The sequence below is a fragment of the Pholcus phalangioides genome, unplaced genomic scaffold, assembly GCF_987345545.1.
Source record: "Pholcus phalangioides strain wild (caught in Gottingen) unplaced genomic scaffold, Ppha-v1.0 ptg000003l_1, whole genome shotgun sequence".
NCBI classification, from domain to species: Eukaryota; Metazoa; Arthropoda; class Arachnida; order Araneae; family Pholcidae; genus Pholcus; species Pholcus phalangioides.
Window position 1 is genome coordinate 46,136,287 of NW_028301596.1, and position 23,622 is coordinate 46,159,908.

The 23,622-nt window shown below is 36.4% G+C and overlaps 1 protein-coding gene across 2 annotated transcripts in view; it reads left to right on the forward strand.

Annotated features, from left to right (window-relative positions):
* The window catches only part of LOC149088698 (unconventional myosin-Ie-like), a 72,328-nt gene that overhangs the window by 21,604 nt on the left and 27,102 nt on the right, over positions 1-23,622 (forward strand). For both annotated transcript variants that reach the window (XM_089249044.1, XM_089249039.1), the window contains exons 2-4: positions 5,246-5,371; positions 16,826-16,915; positions 19,011-19,105. In XM_089249044.1, coding sequence (XP_089105170.1) covers positions 5,246-5,371; positions 16,826-16,915; positions 19,011-19,105 — 311 coding nt within the window. The remainder of the gene's footprint in view (positions 1-5,245; positions 5,372-16,825; positions 16,916-19,010; positions 19,106-23,622) is intronic.

A 23,622-nucleotide genomic window follows, 5' to 3' on the forward strand; every position in this document is an offset into this window, starting at 1 on the left:
GGCTCCTTGCCATACTCATTACAGTTGCTAATTCTTTCAAAGTATCAATTAAGACCGGGTCTGAAATCTCTTAAGCCCTCTTTCCACTTGTAAAATTAAATTTAACCGAACCACGGTCTTCCTAAGTTTGAGGACAGTGATTCTAAATCGAAAGACCAATAAAATGTCCAAATCAGTTCAACGAACTACCAACTTATGCATGAGTAGTGTGACCATATGGCCCGTGTTTTACGGTGAATGCCTGTACTCTTTCCGTTCCGACGTTTTAATAAACTAGTGCTGTTTTGTTTTGTTTTTTCAACTAAGCTTATTTGAATTCGTAATTTTCACTAAAATCGTGAATTTGAACAATTTTTATAACTTTAAATTATTATAATTATAGCGATAAATATGAATATTCATCTCACATATTTGTCAGGTTCATTTCTACGTTTTTTTCATGCATTACATATCAATTCACTGCGATTTCCACTTCATTTCCCATTTTTAGTAATTTTATCAATAAGGCGATTCTCCGACATATGGCAACGTTTTTGGTTACAATTGACTATGTCCCGTATTATGCTGCACTTAAAAGAGAGCAACAGGCCTACAACGTAACAAATATTCAATCATTACACTTCACTCACAATTTGAAGTATAGATGGCAGCACTGAAATATCAAGCACAACAATAGCTACACACTCAGACTGTTAGGTGCACTCACTTTGTTCCAGACTCTGCCGCGAAGCTGGACTGGAAGAGATCTCAGTAACGGGATAAGTCCGGTGGCAGAGCCCCTAGCGTTCATTCATTCATTGCATTTAAAAGATTTCCAGTTTCCCTTATCTTTCTCAATGAAATATGGTCACCTAGTTCGTCGTTATGAATGTTTTGTTTCCTCAGTGAAAGAGGAATTTTCGTCCACTTAGATTTGTAGTAGATATGGTGTCTCCCTAGTACGAAGGTAGGATGTTTGTTTCAATCTATGAGGATATTTCTACAATCGAGGAGCTTATTTTCAGAAGGCAACATTTACACTTTTCTTCGAATTTCACTTTTCTATGGTTTCTGAATCTTTAGGACGAACTCCGTGGGATTAATCATACAGAATTTATTCAAGCGGGAATATTTTTTTTTGAAATTATGTAAAGCGAGTCGTTTCTAACAAAAGGGAACATATCCTCTTTGTTCATTCACTTCGGTATTTTTCATTCAAAAGGGAACAAACATAACAAAACTGTTGTCCTATTGGCGTTAAGGAATTTTTTTTCAAAACGGCACATTTTTCAAATCTGCATTTTACGTAGTAGAACCCCTCGTTAATAGACACCCATGGGAATGAAAATTTTGTCCACTAACGAGGAGTGCCCGTTAATGGATAGTAAAATACATGTAGTCCTGTCGACGGAATTCGAAAAACGTATCCGTTGGTGGAGGTGTCTACTAGCGGGAGTTTTTCCAATGTAGAATGGTCGTGCTCTTTTTTTTCTTTTTGTTATTCACGAGAGAGAAGTAACGTATCTTACTTGGCTAGGTGAAACCTGGAATCAACGGGTGGCGCTTAGAAATTTCCAATTTTTCAAACTTAACCAGCTCCAATTTTGATCAAAAGGTAACGTTTCTACTAATTTTTTTCAAAACGAAGCATTTCCGAAATTTGAATGTAGATAACCCCCTTGAATGTTGATCAAGAAACGCAGTATTTAAATATTCTTCTACGACTCCCTTATGCTACCTGTTGGGCTATTTTTTACTTTTGTAAAGCAGTCCATTCTGAAGGAAAAAAGGTCTTTTTTCTTCTGCTTAAATTTAGCAAATGTTTCCTTTTGAAAAATAAGCTTCCCTACTGAATAATTTTTCCTTCATCAAATACTGAGTCCGAGAACTATAGGTTGAGAAACGCTGCTCTTCGTAGAGCAGCGTTTCCCAAGAAGAATATTCCGTCACATAATGCGTTGAAATAACTGTAACTATGAAATAACTATTTTCCAATTTCAGACAGGTATTTAAAAAAATTGGGAAAGGAAGAGAATTTCGCCATTTGTATCTCCCTGGTCGAATTCCATATGCAATTAACCCTTTCGACTTCTGGTCGCCCTGCTCCAGATAGTTATGGTTATAGTTGACCGATAATGCTACATTTATATGGTATATATATATATTTTTTATCTTTCTCCTGATCTCAATTGAGTGTGAAGAGTATAATGATGCCATGTAGAGTCAGTTTATTTATTTGTTTATCATTTCCAAATAGTTCATCGATTTTTTTCGCGATGTGTGGCAGTGGTTGGTCGTTTCGAAACGTTGTCTCCGTCTTTTTTCAATTGAGTTTGTGTTTTTCCCTCTCCCCCAATGGCTATTGTTTTGTGTCGTTGGTATAACACACTCGGAAAATATCGCACAAAAGATAATATGAAAAGGGAGGAAAAAAAAACTTACAGTCATATAAGGAGGCCATGACCGCCAATCGTACATAGGATTTCGTTTCAATGACCGTACGTACGGCTTCCGTTCTGCCATTGAGTTATACAGTTTATCGGTGCTTTTAAATGCGGCTTTTCATTTCAGCTTGTTCTGATAATTAGGGCGAGTTGTTTGGGTTTTATTTTTTTCCTGTATGTCTCTCTACCCTTTCCCGTTATTGTGTCGGAGGTTGCATTATTGACAGTGGCGTAAGAGAGGCTAAGGGTCTCCCTTCTCTTTTCTAAAGGTTTATTGTCGGTATCCGGCATCATTCAGGCTCACACTACTTATGCAGAATAATGAAAGAAAGATAGACAAATTTGAATATGCTGGATTAATTTAAAAAAATGGTGATTATAATATTCGGCTCTGACATGCGTTTCAGAGGCCTATAGACGAAATGGGGATGGGGAATGCAATATTGTGACCTTCCTTATAACCCTCCATCTTCTCTGATTATCGTTGCGAACTTTTCGAAATGATTCGAAAGAAAGCCCCGAAAAAACCTTGGCTACCATTAATATCGTTATATGGCAGTTTATTTACCTTTTAGTTGGATCGAGACTCTTTCTCTCTCTGAAACAGTGGTGATCAAAATGTGGTTCGTGGACTGGTCTTTTTTCGGGATGTGTTTCAGAACAAAGCAGCAAAATATGATAGAAAATTCATATAACTATACACCCCCGCTCTCATGAATGGCTATTACTAATACTACTCAAACGTACATGCACCTCGCACACATTCCTCTGCGGAATTCCTAATAAGGAACTGGTATATGCCGGAACGGTTTTTTTTTTGTATTTTTTTGTATGCATGATCCTAACGTATTTATGGTTGGAAAACCGCAGGAAAGCAACTTCAGCCGACCACCACTGTGCCGTGAACGGGGTTCGAACTAGATCCTCTTGATGAGAGTTCAGCAAGATACCCATACGACCGCACAGCGGTCATGAGCGACTATTGCAAAACGCTGAGCAGGCATCTAAGTGTTGCTCTCGGAGTCTTCTGAAAGTGCTCGATCCTAATACCCGCATTCGTGCTCGTGAGTTACAATTGGAAACTAGGGATGGGACGAATAATGATTTGACCGAATACCGAATATTCGACTAATGTTTTGGCCGAATATCAATTTTCTTAAAATTTATCGCGTATATGTGAATAAAATTTTTTTTTTAATTGAAAATAAAATTGTTGAAATAATTTCAAACGATTGAAATTAATTTTTTTATTTGAATAAATATTGAAAAAAAACTAGTATTTGAAAGATTTTCATTGCCATGATACTGGCAATCAAACTTAACGATAACGTATTTTAATATTACTTAAAGAATCAATTTTTTCTTCAACACTTGTTAGAATTTTACACCTAATTAAAAAAGTGTTAACCATTAGTTACTCTCAACTAGTAATGCATCATAAAATTTAAGACTTATTTTTCCTCTCTAGATGTTCTTTGTTGCCTTTTTCTGCCTCCTCCATAGCTCAATACGTATGTTTTCTAGATACATCCATCAATAGTGAACTAGACTTGCTTAATTTATGTTCGCTTCCACCTTATTGCAGTAGGATTCTATTTCCATTTTCATGTTTTCTTTATCACAGAAATTCAACCCGACATAACCTCCTTCACAGAAGGGATATACACCAGAAAATAAAATATAATCAGTAAATTTCTAATTTATGTGAAAAATTCCAATTATCATAACTTTAAAATTAGTTTCATATACTTAGATTTACACAGGTATTCGGCCGAATATTCGTCCTATCATAGGGAACTGAATTCTTCATCTGATAATTATCATTGTAATAGATTTGAATTTGAGTATATTCAGAGTTCCCACATGTGTGAGATCTTTTTTTCCCATACCAATGGTCATGAGCGGTGCTGGTGGCTTGATAAAGATCGAAGACCACCTCAGCCTGAGAGGTTCTTATTAGCCTACCCTCTGCGAGATCAATGGGCCCTTAGGAAAATCATATGCGAGCTTCATCTATATTTGCAAGCATCTCTTATTAATGCAATCACTTGAGTTGGAGAAATTTTGAAGAAAACACTAACCTCTGACGGCCCTCTACCCCAGAGCTTCTTAACCTTATGTGTTTCATGCATCCTTTGTACCAATAAGACGAAGACTAACTCCCCCCCCCCTCTCCCTTGCTAATAATGAAGGCCACGAACACCTTATGTTCCTCAAAGGTGTTCGTAGTTGAGCAATAAGTTGACTGTGTTTTCTCATCCAAGCTCATGGACCTCGAAACCTCTCCAAGGATTCCCCACTCCCCCCTTGAGGACCACTGTTCTTTCAGCCGGAAAAAACAGTTCTCTCGTTAGTAGCTGCGGAAACCTGATCAGCTAACAATGCTTCAAAAACAATAATTTCTCATTCAATTGTTGGTCTACGTGACATGTTCAAACAGTATATTTCTACGTTTTGTAATTGCTGTCCATTGTTATTATATTGAGGGTAAAATTTTATCAATTACCTGAAAAGTAAGCTATAGTCACGCTCAGAGCGTTTTAGTACCTACTGTTCCTTAACCGCACACGCGCCTCGTAAACATTCCTCTTAAAAATTTCTAACGAATTAGCATATGCAGGAACGTGTTGTGTCGGGTCCTAACGTATTTATGTTGTCAGGGTTATGCTTGTTTCGTGTTCAAGCATAACTCTGACAACATAAATACGTTAGAGCTAAGCATACACAGCGTTTTAGTACTGTATTTCATACTCGTATTTTGTTTTTATTTACTGTTACCTGAAAGTAATCAATGTTGAATTCGTTTCTTTCGCCCATTAAAGGTGTACCATTGGCAGAGCCACCACATCAAGCACAGTGGCGTCGACGACATGGTGCTACTGTGCAAGATCAACGAAGCGGCCATCGTGGAAAACCTCAAGAAGCGTTACATGGACGATCAGATTTTCGTATCCTTTCTTTTTACTTTCGTTGACCATGGCTATGCAAATCGGTTCGTTTTCTAATTTGACTATTTTTGATTCCTATTTGTTCATTTTATTTTATTTTTTGCGTGCGTCACCGCATCCTTTGTGAGCGTCACTACTTCCGCTATCGTCTCTCGGCGTCAGTCAATCACCACTTTTTTCAGTGAAGTATCCACTCGAACAAAAAAAAAACTACATCCTTTCGTGTCGTTTATTAATCATACGACAGACAGTGGCGTATTGTTCCTAAATAGCTTTTTTTTATGGTTTTCGTTTAAAAATAACTGCGATGAAAATTTCCCATCGCGACATGAAATAACTTCGTTTCACGATCAATTAATCCTTACTGTCCACAATCAGTAATATCCTGCATGACATACAGAACATTTCTTCCCCCCCCCCGTATGTCCTTTTAACAAGGGGCGCGTAGTCGCCCCCCCCCCCGTCTATATAATCCATATAGAAATATATAAAACCTTCAAAATTTTTTGAATTTGTTTCACAATGGAACACATGTTGCACCTGGTGTGCACAGAAACATTGTTATAGCATGGTATCATTGAGGCCTCTTCGGAAGTCCTGAGGGTCCCATAGGTGAGGAGCTAGAGCGGTGCATATGAGTTAGATCTTCAACAATGTGTTAGATGAGTTAGAGTTAGATCAATGAGTTAGATCTTCGTCTACAATTTCTATGAACTGTGAATTAAAAAAAAAAGTGTGGCAAGAATTTAAATGAGCAAATTCTGAAAAGCAAAAAGCAAGTTGTAAATTCTAAACATTCGCATATTTATACACGGAATATAATTATTAAAACTTACGGTGAGACTAATGTGGAGACCTTGATCTTCCAAACATGATGAATGCATCACAGTTATAAGAAGAAACACGTAAAGCATTGGGCACTTCATGCTTTGGACTCATTCAACAAGCCTTAGGAGGAAATGTTAGTTGTGTGTGGGATTTTTTTCCCCTGTTAAGCTGGAGTGGGCTCAACAGTGTCAGCTGTTTATCTTAGCATACTTCATCTTCATACATCAATGGACATTTTTATCTCTGGGTTGATAGCATATTCCAAAAAGGATTTGACGCTTTAAGAGACAAATCTGGACCTATGGAAAAATTCATTCAAAGAGGTATTCTGATGCATAGATTGGCCTCGGCAAAATCTTGACCCAAGTTCAATCGAAAGTCCATGGGCAGGGATGGCTCCCACAAGGGGGAGAACTGACATGTTGCTATAGATCGGAGACCCGACAATTAACCATAATATTTGATTTTTTTTTACACTAAATAAAAACGAAAATTTGAATCCGAGGATGGGGCAGAATCAAAGCAATAGTAAATATACTGAATATATGAAGAGGCCAACACGCTCGTGTGTACGTTATACATATATAGAAGTCATCATCGGGGCATTCAAACCACGACCTCCTATATAACCTATCTAGGTGGTCGTGTTCAAACACGCGTTCAACTTCTTTTAGAGAACAAAAATATAGGAAGAAGGACTAAAGTTATACAATGACACAGACATTGGGCAAGTTGCATAATGTCATCAAGTATAAGCGACTCGGCATGCTTTCAGGCGGTGTGATCTTGGAACGACATTGTGCAGGATGTTTTCGCTCGAAAAGGGTGTAAGTTTCTCCAGAATCTATCCTGCTGCTCTGATGTGACTTTCTCAGAACTTTAAAAAATATATAAATGGACGGTATTCGTCTTATTCTCGAGAAGCTGGATGCGTGTCTGAAAGTGAACTTTCTATAACGAACACAAGTGCATTTAGAGTTCCTTTAGATATTGATTTTCTCAATTCCCCCACAGCATGGGATATACAGTCACACCCAACTTACGAGATTTCTCAGTTACGTGATTTTCTTATTTAAAAAATGCCAGTTACTTCATCCAGCTCATTTCGTAAGCGTTATGAAATAATAACTTATGTGGAAACAATACCTTATTTATGCTGACATCATTGAGTAAAATTATATAGGTTTCTTGTCCTTGTCTTATTCTTTCAATTAGAACACCACATTTAGCGAAGCTGAGATAATTTTTGAAGTAATAAAAGAAGGAACCAGAAAAAACCAGCTTAAGATCTAAACTTAATTATTTACCAGAAATTTTAAAAATCAATTTGGACCTTGAAACAATTTGGAAACATAGCTTCCATTTTTGAAGAATGGTTTGTTCACCATTCAATACGTTGAGTTCAAAAATGCTATTTAAAGTCTATTGACAATGCATCCGATTATTCACCTGCAACTCTAATTAATTTCGATACTTTATTTGAACTTTATACAAAGAAACAAAAACTAGTCACAAAATTTCCCTGCGTCAACACGAAGCTCATTTCTTTCGATGAACCAAAAAATAAATATTGCACTAAAAACAACTTTCGTTTGTACATGTTTTGGAGAAATTTAAAAGCATTAATGGAAATATTTTAATTACATGTAGAGGGAAACCATTTAATTTGATTACAATTTTTTTCGGAAAGACCGGTATATTTCAGAAATATTGATTCCAATTGACCCTTACAGTGGCAGTCTCGAGATATCTCGTTAAACTTGCAGGTTCTTAACACGCTTTCATTTCCAATGTGACAGTTATAATGCGAATCAGGAAAATTTTAAAACCACGTAAAGGGTTAACCCCTATTTAATGTATTTGTATGCAAAATTGTACCCCGACCTACTCGCTTAGTGTCGGTCCCACCTATCGTGTAACTTCGTGGTAGTACTGTACTTTTTTTATGCGTCTCAATAAATTTATAAGAATGGCTTTCATTTGACCGACCATCGACCCTAATACAATTTCCTTTTATTAATTCGAAATATACAGCATTGTAAATTCATTGAACCCACACGAGATTTGCGTGTCTCCCAGGAAATGCGTAGCCTGTTGTGTGTTTCTTCTCTCCCGTGAGCACTTGTCTACTTCCGGTTTGGTTTTAGCACAGTACTAAATTTTTCCGTCTCGTTTACTTTTGGTGCTTCAGAGAGAAAGAAAAAACAGTCCAGCTTCATATCTTACCTCTCAATGAATTTTTTTATTGTCAAATCGACGCCATTTTATCGAACAAGGTCATAACTCATTTTTCGCTGAATAAAAGCATTTGGCGGAGAGGGGGGGGGGTTCTTTTAGTTCCGCTAGAAATTTCCATTTTTCATACATTTAATGTATCGTATGATCTGCTCGCCGTACACAATTTTTCCTTGAAAGAGAGAGAAATCATGATTTTTTTTCTCTCATTTTCTAGATGGTTGATGGTCACGTACTGAGAGATGCACACACACTATTCACCACTGACGTAGGGATAAAATCACTACAAACACAGGTAATACAGCCATAAAATTGGTAAAACTGAACATATCAGCAACTCAACCGAGTCACATTATACATAATCGTGAGCACCCCTTAACTCTGGATACTGACACCGTGTGAAAATCAACCTATGGGATAAGGCAAGTGTCCCAGCTGGCATGGTGTAAATATAAGGAAAACGCGTGCATTCTCGAAGTGTATCAGTCGTTACTGTCACAAATACTTTTATTCAAAAAAAAAGATTACTCTTGGCTATCCTGTACCACAATATCTCAGAAGCTGATCAGTTTATGAAATTTTAAAATGCCGCTGTCGTTAAAGTCTGCCGTACCTAGATAAACGGCTACACCGGGTAAGCAAACAAAAATGGAGACAATGGAGCTGCAAGTGTCAATTGATGTAAACAAATGAACTCGGCTGTGAAGTTGCGGGAGAGATAGCTGTCCGACATACACTCTGCAGTCGAGCACTCCACTGTCCAAAGGAACGAGAGAACTACTACATCCCCCCCCCCAAAAAAAAAAAAAAATGTCAGTGCAGTGAACTATGTTGTGTATAGGGCTCCAAAGTATATGGTTAGTCACTACATCCACGGTAATGAAGTTGTGCTTTTGTAGAAATCGCTTCAATCTCGATGGCGTGTTCCACATTTCATGCTGCTTGGAATGGATGGATGCTGTCACATTCGGTGGCAAATATTCGAGACCGAGACTGCAACCATTGCCGGAAGGACACAAGCTGGTGATAACAGCAGTGTCGTATGAGAAATGTTATGGTTCTCTCATTTTCTAGTCTCATTGCATTATAAATACGAATCCATCCTTGCGATTACATTTATACTTCTATAGATTGCGTTCTCTGGAGCGTATGGGATCTTTCATAACGGTAATATAACATTTCGTTGAGCCCAGAAATATCAATAAATTCTTGGACGGGCATGGCCTAGACTTCCAAGTATTTCCTTGATCTCCCTGTTTCCTCAGACTTCACCCCGTTCGAGCATATCAACTCTATTATGATTTCCACTTCATAAAATCTTCCGCTTCACTACAGTGGCTTCAGATACCTATGTTGTAAAAACCTGCCAGAATCTTATTTTGCCGATTCTAGAAAAAAGAATTCTATTTCAAGTCTATGCTTCTATATCAACGACACGAAACCATTTTTCTTGGTATTAGCTTACTTAGACCATTGTGTATTTCGTCTATTAAAGTCAGCTGAAATGTTTTCTTTTGCCTAACCTACTCTTACGGATGATCGGGGTAGTTCTGGCCTATATCCATAATCAGACCCGAATTATTTTCTTTTGATTTATTTAATAACCGAGAGATTTTTATTTTCATCAAGACATCAGACTACGTTTAAAACGTCATTTTGAAAGAAAATATCGATTTTTTTTCACTTGAGTGTGAAACATGATTTCTAATAATCTATTCATTGTATTATTGCAAAATTTTAATACGATATTCTGACATATATTGTTAAGGTCTTCAACTTAAAATCTAAGGTCGCTCACATGTATTTGTCTAATTACTGTGTTTTATACATGATATGTAAAATGAAATTCAAAAAATTCACAAGTACATCAACAGATTTGCATGTAACTTATGAGCATAACATAATCCTTTAAATTTTGCCTAAAAACCCTTTAATTAACCTGCATCAATACTAGCTAAATGTACTGTGAAAATAACAAACATATCATTTATAGAATTTTTCGCAATCATGTTATTAATACCACATGAATATTGCTTAAAATTTGACAAAAAATATATTTTTTTTCATAGAAAATGACGTAGGTAGTCAAATACAATATTGTTTTCCCAATTTTGAGATGCTTTTCGTCAAAAAATGTTATTAAAGTTCACTCCACTAACATTTTGTAGGGAAAAGTGCTAAGAAAGGTAGTCAAGGTAGTCGCCGTACCTTAGTAAAACGTTCAATTTTTTAAATCGAATTTTCTCTTAGGATTTCCACGACTGCTTCATTCCAATCGCATCATCATCAAAAAGAAAAGATGAGGTCTCTGTGATGGTTGTTTGTAAACAGATTTCCGGATTTCTTTTATCCGATCTGGAAATCGTAGAATGAACTCGTTAATCTTCCTTTTAGGTGAAAAAGAAAAGAAACTTGTGCTTAAACTTTCTGTATCTCTTGCGTTGTTTTCTTCATAAAAACTCCGTTTCGCGTCGGTTATTCTCTAATGCGGCACAAAAGTAAGAGAGAAAATTTACTCTATAAAATAATATCGTGTGAAATAGTATTTCAACCTCTTCACCTCTTTGATGCATCAGAAAGGAGATGAAGAAATGCGTTACCGGTAAACCTCTTGATCCGATTAAGAGATAATCGATTAAAAAAAATAATAATAATAACAGAGAATGGAAATGATTTAAACGTCGTTTCTTGTCTTTTATTTTTCTGCATCATCTTCCTGCTCCGTTAACTCCGGATGTCTAATTTCCGTCGAGCACATCCAAGCGTTGATAATATGTGCGAAACATGTTCGTGTGGTGAACAGCACCACCATACGTATAGAATCCTATGTCATTTTTCTTTTACTAATTTCTCGACCTGAACCTCACGGATCTTAATTTATTTTTATTTTTTTTCGTCCGTGAACTTCCCGTATTTAAATCTTTTCTTTCATTTTTTTTCCCCGCCCGGATATTATCGAAGGGAAAATGTTAATGTCGCTTCAGCGACTAAATCGAGTAGAAAAATCTCGATCTCAAATCGTTAATCAGGAATGCCATAAAATTAGCGTCACTGTTGTGTCGCAGAAAAATAGAAAATACAGTAAAAGTCCGTTATAATGACAGTTCGTAATCACGAGGGAAATTATCGCTATAACGGACTTATTATAAGTGAATATCCATTTTCTGTCAGGTTATGAAATGCTACAAAATTGCTGTTTTATCTACATTAAAGTGTCTTGGTCGGGATATTTATACTATAAACGTTTGTTAAAAGTTCTTTTATAAAAGTTGAAAAATGCAACCGATAACAGCATCGGTAACATCCTACCAAATGCAATCAATCACCTTACTGGTTGTATTTTTCGAGTCTTATAAATGAACTTTTATGAAACTTTTATAGTGTAATCCCGGTTTTAGATCATTTTCTTCTAATATTGATCAATGAACAGTACTCTGATCACACATGAAATTGACTTTGTATCACAGCAGTTGATTCTGTAAGACATTTTCGCATAGAATTTCGTGCTGTCAAACCTATTTAGTCGATCAACTGAACACTTAAAATTCTCAATTATTATAGCACTGCTCACTTCTGTGGTTTCATGGACTCGTCGTCATTTTTCCGCTAATCGAAGAAAAATTTTAGTACGATTTTTCATTCGGAAATGACTTCAAACTGTTAAGTTCCGTTTTCTCATAGTCACAGGGAGAGAGAAACTAAAATCGAATAAAAGCGTCACATATCTCATGTGTTTAGTGGAGAAGCTCAAATAGGAAAAATAGGTTATAAAAATTTATTTTTCTGTGCCCAGAAAAGCCTCAGAGTAATTTTTACAAGGAGCAGTGGCATGATAAAAGTCATCGTGTTTAATTTTTGAAGAAAGGGGAAAAAAACTGGCATTTTTGAGAATTTTTTTGTCGTTATAGCTTCTACGCTTCTCAATTTTCAACTCGCTGTTACCGAATATTTTTTGTAGTATCTTTGACAATCACATGCAAATTGCGTTATCGGTACAGCGGACTTCTACTGTGATTTACCTTTTGAAACATTTCACGCATTAATGACAAATTAAAATTTAGTGCTTGAAATTTCTGTAACGTGATCATCTCAGCACTCCTCTGATTTATGCGAACTCGGAGTTACACGATTTTCCGTGAAAAATTCACATTCTTCAGATTCAAGTATATTCAAAGGATCATTACTGAGATAGTAGTGATTATAAAGTCACTCTCAAGGAAGAATAATTTTTTTATCGATTAGAATACCATGTTTAACGAAACTAAGTGGAATTTTTACAGGCTACAGCAGTGGTTCTAAAACTTTTGCCACCCGCGTCTCCTTTGTCATGACAGCGTTGACCCACGGTGCCCCAGAATAGTTTAAAAAAGAAATACTTTAAAGTACTGAACAGGGAATTATAAATGTCGAAAGCTCTCCGTTACGCCCACTTTGAGAAACTCAGAAATACTGGGCTACAGTATAAGCTAAGCAAGCTGTAAAAGATGAAAACTCTTCGGTGTGATTTTAGAAATGAAATCCCAAAGCTTGTATGACATCTGCCATTTTTCGGACTGGTCACAGATTCATGCCCGAAATCCAACGTTAATATCAGCTATGAGCTAAGTACCAACTTTTTATAAAAATTATTTAAGATCGGCTAATGAATTAACAATATCGATGAAAAGTTTGTCGAAAAAGTTATTTGTTGAAAATTATCGATGAAAAGAGGCACGTCAGGCTAGCCGCCGTATGTCAAAGGCCTACTGAAGGTTACTGACACTTAAAAAAAATTAACGGGATCATTGTGATCAGTTCCTTGTGAAATATTCTGTATAATCAGTTCGGTTGACACAAACTATAGAAGTCGATATGGGGAGAGGAAAAAAGGGAGTCTTCTTTGCCCCGCCAATCATTTATCGAATGCTATTTATAGAAAAGAAAAATGAATTTAATACATGTATTACTGTCTAATGACGCCCACGTTCAAAGTCGACATCATTGTAGGAAAGGTCGTTCGCATTATATCATACACGTCCTGTCAGCGCCGCCTTTCCTTTCTCCCGTTCGTGGGATGTTGACTACGGGTCGTTCCTCTCGCGAACCTTATGTGGGGGTCTTGCTGTTGTTTTTTCTTCCATTTATTTATTAAATTTTTTATTATCTAGTGGAATCAAATCCGTAAATTACCAAAAAAAAAAAATCATTTTTTTTAAAATAAAAATTTCCCGATAACAATCTGGTTTACGCGCTTACGTTATCACTGTTCAGTGTTTGCAAATAGCATATTGTGTAAAAGTTCGTAGGTATTGTAAAAAAAAAACAATCATCAAATGAGGATCTTATTTTCAAAAGGGAGCAGCGTTTCCACTTTTTTAGAAATTCACTTTCCAATGGTTTCTGAATCTTTTGGATGAGCTCCGTCGAATTATGCAACAGGGTTCATTCAAACGGGAATATTTTTGGTAGACATTAAGTTAGTCGTTACTACCAAAAAGGGGAACATATCCTCCTTGTTCATTTACTTCGGTATTTTTCATTCAAAAGGGAGCGTGATGAAGCGGTTGTCCTACTGGCGTTAAGGATTTTTTTTTTTTTCAAAGTGTCACATTTTTCAGAGAAGCGCTTTTAAAGTCGCATTTCACAATAGAACTTCTCGATAACGGACACCCATGGGACCGAAAATTCTGTCCGCTAACGAGGAGTGTCCGTTAATGAGTAGTAAAATGCATTGAGTCCCGTCGTTGTAATTCAAAAAGTGTCCATTGGTGGAAGTGCCCGTTATGGGAGGTTCCGCTGTAGAATGATCGTGTTTCTTATGTTAAGCACGAGAGAGTACTAAGGGTATCTTCCTTGGATAAGTGAAACTTCCTGGAATCTACAGATGGCGTAGAAACTTCCAATTTTCCAGACTAAACCAGCTCCAATTTTAATCGAAAGATAACATTTCCACTAATTTTCTTTCGAAACAGAACATTTCCGAAATTTTAAATCAGATAACTAACTCCCTTGAATATCGATCAAGAAACACAGTATTCAAATATTCTTATATAATAATCTATAATAATACGGGAGTGGTATAATATTCTTTCATACCACTCCCGTATGCTACCTGTTGGGCTATTTTCCACTTTTGTAAAGCACCCTGTACTCTACTGTAAATTTTGTGAAATGTTCCCTTTTGAAAATAAGCTCCTCAAATGCTATAAAAATAACTTATTCATTAAGTGGTCTGTATTTTTACGAGTCTCGCTGCAGTATTTAACGGCTTTGAACATTGTCAGAACGAGCATGCGCAATGTTGAGGGAAAAAATTTATCGAAATGAAATGGCAACTTATCTTTAAATGCACTTTTTGCTGTGTGTTTCTATTTGAAGAAAAGAATTTTTTATTTCAATGTGCTTTGAATACGATCTCCACCCCACAGAGGGCGGTGATCGGGGTTAGAACTTTGCTGGCATTTCCTTTGATAACTCTCTATCACGCAGAGAAATTAGAAATTAAAATACAGAAATAAAATATCGTCGTTTGAAATTTTGATCAATATCCGCTAGTTTTGAATGTTAACTCAAAATTTTCCTTGGAAGAAATCCTCGGTGTTCCCCTCCAGAAGTATACCTTGCCATAGGTAGAGATAGACTTGAAAGACTAGAGGGGGAACATGATGAAGATGATAATTTTTATACAATGCATGCATGTGTTAGATCAGTCAGCGCCGTCATTGACGATCCCATATCTCCTTCCATTGGGACATTTTTTTTTTTTTCACTAGGCCGCGTATCCTGTGAACGTCAATTCACATTCTTTCACCCCCTCCCCCTCTTCGAATTGTCAATACACAGTGGAATATTTTCCAGCTCATGCCCATGAGATTGCTTTTTCTCACCTTTTACCAAGACCGCTGCTCTGTGACATTGATTCACAATACACAAGTTTGTTTTTTTTTTTAAATTGAAATGTCAAAAATACGAGTGCGTATACAGTATATAGGATTATTTCCATAAATCGTGTCCGAAAGAACTAAAAATTCTATTTTTCACTTTAAAACTGATGTAAAATACGAAAAAAATAACAAAAATGAGCAAATGGTGAGGAAAACTATTAGCAGAATTTTTGGCACTCTCTACGGTACCGAAAACTTTTTGCTAAGAATCGAATAAAAATTCCGCGTGATTAAAATTCTTGATTTTTGCCACTTCTGGAAGTTCTAAAAAATTTTGAGACAGCCTTATCTCATAGAAAAAGGTAAAAAGTAAATAAATAATGATAATCAAGAATTTCAATCCCTGATAACTCAGTGATTTTTGATTGAAATGCTGTGGAGTAAATTTCTTTTCGTATGATAGTGTCACGAATTTTACTAATCGACATCTTTTTTTTAATTGGACCGTATAAAAATTATTATTTTACTGAGCTTACCGAATTACCATAGCTGAATTTATCTCTCTCTCTACTAATACGCAAATATATTTTTTCCTATTTCACTTTGCTTTTAGAATTTTTGTTCCTTTAAGTCACTCCTTGTGAAATACATAAAACTCATCATTCTAAATCCGTCTTATCACAGTTGATTCCATTGCAAAATAGATAATGCTTATCTCTTTGTTCAATGTTTTAAAAAACTCATTCCATTGATATGCGAGAGAAAGTGTTTTTTTTTCCATGAAGATTTTTGAAAAAAATTATATATTTTTTCACTTCTTTACCTCTGTTTTTTGTTTTTGTTTAATTTTGAGTACAACCTTCTCGCAAAGATAATAGGTAACTGGCTGATGCGAAGATTAATTCGGGGAGAAAATTCAACTGCCTCCACGAGGAATGGACCCACAGTCCCCTCACAATCCAGACTAGTGCGCTAGACCACTACGCTATAGAAGCAACGAACATCTTTCCTTAGAGCATATACTGTATCCGCTGAATGGGACACTGATTCGGCTAATAGCTCATATATACTGTTATTTGCCAACAGATTGCGACTTATATGGAGATGTGTGATGTCACTATCCGCTATTCATACAAAAGTTTAGACTATTGCTGATGTGAAGTATGCGATGAGGTAAAGTCCCGTTTAGTGTTCATATACTCTGAAGAAATGTTCGTTGCTTCTGTAGACTAGTGGTCTACTGGGATCGCTAGGAGACTGTGGTTCGATTCCTCGTGGAGGCAGTTGAATTTTTGTTCCGAGAATTCTCATCTTCGCATCAAACAGTTGTTCGTAGTACGTATAAGTAGAGGAAAGTGGCATCATGTTCATACAGCCTTCTCGCTTGTGTTCTTCTAATTTTATCGGTGATTAATTGCATGCGATCGATTAATTAATAAATATGATAGATTCCTGACTTGTATATATGTTATTCATTTAATTTTTATGCACCTTCTTGTTGGTTTTTCTTTGACCGTGTCCAATTCAGACTTACATTGGACCAGTACTTGTGTCCGTGAATCCTTTCAAGCAGATGCCTTATTTTACAGAAAGGGAAATCGAACAGTACCAAGGTGCCGTAAGTATCATTCATCCTATCACAGTTCCTATTCCTCCGACTAGTGAAGAAACGAAGAATGTTTTCTTCTCAATCGGAGATGGTTGTGATATGCAAATGGAACGTAGAAATTAGTTGAAGGCTAATATTGGGTAATTTATTTCCTGAGATTATAATTCTTCTGTAATAACTGGAATTGACGATTCTGTGCGTAATAAGGCAATGCTTCTCACAACCTGTGGCCATATCGCTCCTTTGAGATCCTGATATATTAAGGGCCACTGATAAAAATCAAGTAGAAGAAGCGCAGTGACAGATGGTTGGGAGCTATGAAAAAAATCCCAATTATTGAGAAATAAATCTTTCACAAGTGAAATATGGTGGAGGGGGGGAATTGTGTGACTATATTCCAGCAGAACTTTACATATACAGTTAAATTCATAAGTGATATGTAAAGATAAGTAGATTATAAGTGATTATGATAATTGATTTTTTTTTACTATGAAAGAATCGAAGATCATAATAATGAACGTAACCTATATGTTGAGAAACGCGAGACTTATCTTGTGAAGTCATATGTACGGTAGTTGTCGATTATGTAAGTAGATGCGTGTTCCCCTTGACTAAAGTGCCGTGAATCTAAGATAGTAATGCATATGAGCCACTGATCTCCGACCTTGTCCCTAGGAGGAAACAAAACCTTGAAAGAACAATGTGTGTAAGCGTGCTCTGCTACTACTTAAAATATGCAGAAACTCGCCATACAAAAGTTTATCTGATCAAAAAAGTGCAGAGCAGCCATTGTGCGAACACAGTAAATACACTTTTATTCTAAAAAGCTGACGTGCTTACTCATATGTTGAAAAAAATATCAAGTCTTGAGTGGATACAGAAATTATTCTGTCTTCTAATAGCTGAGACATAATTTTTTTAAAAATATATTCACTATATATATTACATGTTTCGTGTAACCGTTTTTTTAATTACTTATTTAAATATTTTATCAGACCTACTACTGGGTGGTAAATAATTATTTAACGCTTCTCAGAGCCCATTTACCATATTTCTTGGCCTATCCGTCTCACGGGAGTAAGCACCGCACTCGGGCAAGAAAAAACCCTTATCAACCGCACATTTTTCTAGGATGATATTAAAGTTTTACGTAATAAACAATGTTTCCTCGTTTTCTGAAAACAAACGATTCTGAAAGTGCTTGGTTAGTTCAGAACCAATGCTGTGCACTTGAAATTTTATACAATATACTGAAAATCGGCACGATGTGCTATTCCATAATAGCCAGATGACTGGTTAAGAAGCATAAGAAATACGGTAAATTAAACTCTTTTACCATTAAACTCCATAAACCATTGCCTGGTGCACTTTATTTATTTATTTATTTTAATAGCTGCCGGTTTGGGGGATTGATATTTTGATGCTGTACTATAATGTTCTCGGTCAATTTTTTGAAGATCAGGCTTTTCCGAAACAAAAGTTAACGTAGGTGCCGCATCATCCCAAGCCTCCAAATTTATGTTTCTGAAACGTAAGCGCCGCGGTGGATTAGGCATAATCTTAACCAGTCATCTGGCCAATTAATTTCTCATTTTCCCCCCTTTTTTTGGAAATTTAAGGCTAATAAAATATACAAGATATACGGAAGACTGGATGTTGTGAAGATATTTATTATTTCAGATGTTTATTTTTTAAGGAAGGAAAAATCTTCACAACATCCAGTCTTCCGCATATCTTGTATTGACAGGTGGAGAGCGACATTCATGTCATAATAAAATATATTTTTTTTAATTAAAATTTTTTATGATCATGTTGTTTGCTGTGTTTTAAAACCATCAACAAAGGAAAAAGTTAATGATTGAAGTAATTAATAGTTTTTTCTTTTTAATTCAAATAAATAGACTGAAAATCGGCATGACGCGCTATTCCGTCATAGCCAGATGACTAAGGTTAAGAAACATAAGAAATACGGTAAATTAAACTTATATACCTGGCGCACTTTTTTTTTTTAATTGCTGGTAGATTTAAAATTGAATTAGTTTTTTTACCCCAAAATACTTTTTTGTTGAAAGCGTTTTGAAGTGTTTTTCCTCTTATTTTTCAGGCTTCATATGAAAACCCTCCACATATATACGCGCTGTCCGATAACATGTATAGGAACATGCTCATCGACAGTGAGAATCAGTGTGTTATCATTAGGTAAATATTGATGCTGTTCTGAAGTGTATTTCAATTTATAACGTGCGTTATCATTTAATAACACTGTACTTCAATTTAAAATTCACCGGACGCACCAGTTTTAATTGAACACATTATCGTGTTCAAGCCATATATCACTTTGAATGGAAGCTCTTTTGTTTTCATCTTTTTCGCTCACCTAACTTTTGCCTTTAAAATGAAGGCAACTTTAACAGCAAGAGATTTTTCGACTTTGTGTCTTCTTGGTAAGCGAGCAACCTCCGCTACAAGGTAGGTGGGGGGGGGGGGGGATCTTTTTTTTTCCAACACACGTATATTCACATTTCGCGTTATCTACGTTTGCTGAAAGAGAGTGAGCACCGCGGGGCTTGTACTGAAACATCCCAAGAATGTTCGATGATTCCGTACTAGCGAGAAATTTATGGACTCCTCCATTAAATGCGAATTACATTCAATAATTGGCATTTGAGTTGGAGAACTTGTCACTATCTTTGAATGGATGCTCTTGTGCTCACTTGAGAAATGCCGATAGTGCCTTTATGAAACAACGAACGGGTCTTAGTTACGACGTGTGTTACATCCCTTCTCCATTAAAACGGCTATGCCTCGCAAAACATAGGAATTAGTGGTAAAAAGGATGTCGACAATTTTTTCCGCGCATGTTGGAGAAACAACTGTTAACTACAATACCTTACTTAAGTTGTGGAATTTGCACCATTCGTGTCGGGGGGGGGGGGGGACGGACCTCTTCGTTTTGGGACGTCGCTTAGACGTCGTTCATCTGTTAATTTGATGCGCCATTTTTTTTTTTTCATATTCACCCTCCCCTGCCAAAACCTCTATTGTGACTTCCCCGTCTAATTTTCAGCTATTTTTGCCAACATAACCATTGTAAATTACCGCGTATCCCGTCACTCAATGAAAATTACGCCGCAAAAGATAACAACATAACAAAAGAAAAACTATAAAATGACGATAGTTTGTATGTGTCTCTTTTTTTTTCTTTCTGGAAGTTTCTTCACCATCCATCAAGTGTCTTATCTCCTTATCTCTTCGCAAAAATAAGAAAAAAGAACTATGCGTGAAGATGAGATGAAATTTGTTACAATAATCGCGGAGTCATCCGGGTTGAGATGCTAATGGATGTCCAAGTCAGAGTTGTCCAAGGGCTCGCATTTAAAACTGGAGTGTCGTAATTTGGATTCTTATGCCATCGTCGAATGCTCCGTGTTTTTTGATATTCTTCACGAAATTACCCACCTAAGTATGCACGATACAATCGATGTAAATTTTCTGATGCATTTCAAAGCTAATTTTTTTTAATATTGAATAAATACAAATACCGTAAAAATTACTAATATTGTGTGAAATCTCTTTTCGGCTTCCTCACCATAGGGTCAATTTTTCTGGTCAGGAATTTTCAACTTCATATTAGTTTACCTCTATTACGTAGACACCTTTGATGGACCAGTTTTTTTATGGAGGGCAAAAGTTGGCTCTCCCGCTCTCTTCCTATTGAAGAGGTTTTATTTTTGGTGTTTTCAAACTATTTTTTGACTCCATTTAATGTAATAGGACTTAGAATCAAGAGAACTATTTTTAAATAATGTCTTTGGACTTGTACGTCACGGGTGCTCACCTTTTTGAAGAGTGTGATCATCCCTTCATTGGTTTGAAAAGTTGCCGCGGACCACTTAAAAGATCTGGGAATGTGTTGCGGGTTACTAAAGTTAGGTAAGAATGTGCCATTTAAGTGATCTAGCAGTGTCCCAAGTTAATTGATTTGTAAATGTGCCGCTTGTCACTTAAGTGATCTGGAGATGTGCAGTGTGTCACTTAAGTGAGGTAAGAATGTCCCGCGTGCCACTCAAATGATGTAGAACAGTGTCCCAGGTCACTTAAGTGAGGTAAGAATGTCCCGCGTGCCACTGAAATGATGTAGAACAGTGTCCCAGGTCACTTAATTGATTGTAAATGTACCGCGGGTCATTTACAAGTGATCAAGTGATCTAGAAATGTGCCGCGGGTCACTTAAAAAATCTGGTGATTTTGCTGCTTAATTCATTTTTACAAAATTAAGTTTGAGGTCGCAGACCATATCAGATGGCTCCCGTTGCCCGAGGGCCATAGGTGAGCATGTATGTCTTAAGTGATTGAATTTTCAGTTTTATTTGCTTTTATTATCATACAAGAAGGCTTTGTGTAATGAAGGACAGTATTGAAAATAATTATTTTTTCCTTTCTAATTACTTATTAGAAGTATTGTACTGTATTCAAATTTGAAATGCAATTTATTGCAATTGTCTAAAAGCTCTAAATAGTTTCTGATTATCTAAATGCATCGTAAATGACGTTTTTTTTAAAACAAATTTATAATTATCAAATCAAGTCATCGTTTTTTATTCGATTCATCCATCAGTCTAAGTTTCTAGCACCGCAGCATGCTTCTTACACTTTTTGGGGGAGCTGTTACTAAATGCAGGAAGTATCTGAAATTCAAGAAAAGAAGATAAAGTAAGATTTCAGTGAGATCATACGGGGCATTTTATTCTTCATGGGTGAGAAAAATTTAGCAGAAAACTATCCTCAAGGGTGCGTGAGTGCATCCTCCGTGGTGCTCATCCTAGACACCAGTTTCAAAAAACCTTTTTTTTTTAAACTTATGTGTTTGTATGTGTACATTGTTTTCGTCTCCAGTAGGGCGTGTTCATCACAACTGAGGCATATTATACACAATTGAGCATGTTTGTGTGTTGTGGCTTTTTTTTCACGTGTTCGAACCCGAACTCCTGTCGAGCGTGGCGTCATCTTGTGAGATGTTCACAGTCACTGTATTTTTTTTTTTTTTTTTCTGCTTCCTGTAATAAGATTAGATAAAAAAATGCTTCGATTTTGGAACTGCTCTCGACGACATCGAAGCTCAAGAGTGCTCCCATTACCCTTGTTACCTACTTTTTCCATAAGTAGTATTAAACTTTTTTAAAACATCTGAGACTTGGCGCATATTTTTTTTCCCCCCTCATGAATCTATCTCATCGTTACACGGATGTCCTAATATGTTATTCTGCGTGTAATTCATTCAAATTAACTAGAAAGAGATGGGAAAAAAATCCGTGCTCTTGTTTCATTTAGTATGTTCAAAAAGAGCTGAATAGAAATTTTGAATGGGTTCGAAAACAACTGCGACAAAAATCTAGTGAACTAGTTTCTTCCAATATCTCTGTTAATTCTGCAAGACATCGAATATCCATGACTTAAAATTTAAAAAATAATAATAATCTCATAATTATTCAGATTTTTGATCTGGTTGATCAAAGATTTTGACTAGGATAATGATAATTACATGCAAGATTAATCAGTGATATTGACTACACTTTTTGAAGTAAGCACAGTTGCATATAAAAAAAAAACGATGTTATTTTTAGAATAATCTGATGATGGTTCCGATCGGTACCGACTTTTTTGTTTTTAATTTATTATTCAATGGCATACGCGTCCAGCTGCGCATCATCTCTTGAACGTTTAAATCTCTGATTTGGGGAATGATGTGTGTTCCAATTTTTTGTAGCGATTATTGACTGTAAAATAATAATTTACTTGAAGGTGCCAAATTATAACTACTGGGTCGTTTTCGGAGTTGAAAATTAACCTGAATGCTCAGATACATTTATCCGGCCGTGTTTCCCTATTATATACAGCTGCCCGATAAATGATTTTGTGTGGCCCTCGACAACGAAAAGTATTTATTGTGTGTGGAATTAAATTTGTGATCGTTGTTAGAGCTATTGGTTCCAACCGCAGACTTCGCCCGAGTAGCGTGGTGGTGAGATGCTCGTCTACCACCATAAAGGTTGCCGCCACGGTCCCAGGCTGAGGTACCGACATAAAGAAAACATCGGAAGAACTGGAAGTTGCTGGTCGTCCCGTATATACGGGACTCAAGCGCATACGCAAGAGGGGGAAGGTGCATTGCATTGTTTTTTTCGGAAATTATTGGGGGGGGGGGCTGAAATGGTCTCAGCCCCTAGGTTCCGGTGCCTATGGTTTCAGGTTCAAACCTGGGAGAAAATATCTAGATAAGATATTTTCCCTAATGAGCTTGAGGCTACCACCGATAGATGGCGCCTTCATTTGCAACCCAACTCATTAATGGCAGTAAATTGCATTACAGCGATATGGCTAGAGTTAGAGTTTGGTATAAAAAAAAAAAAAACGCAGACTTTCTGGCTAACACATTCTCATTATTTCTAGTGGCGGAAATAATTAACTGTTTCTCACCATACTGCCTTTTTACTCAAATTGCTTATGAAGATTTTTGTGATAGGTATTTTTTTTCCTATTATTTTTTCTCCCTCTCGTTGGGCAACTTGCCTGTTGTATCTGAATGCATAACAGTATTTGGTGTTTTGCTCACGGCGACCAAACTTTTTCGTAGTGGACCACAACTTATACCTCGAAACTTCAACCGACTTAGCTATGCAGACTTTGGGTAAAAATGTACACCATATTTGATAGAT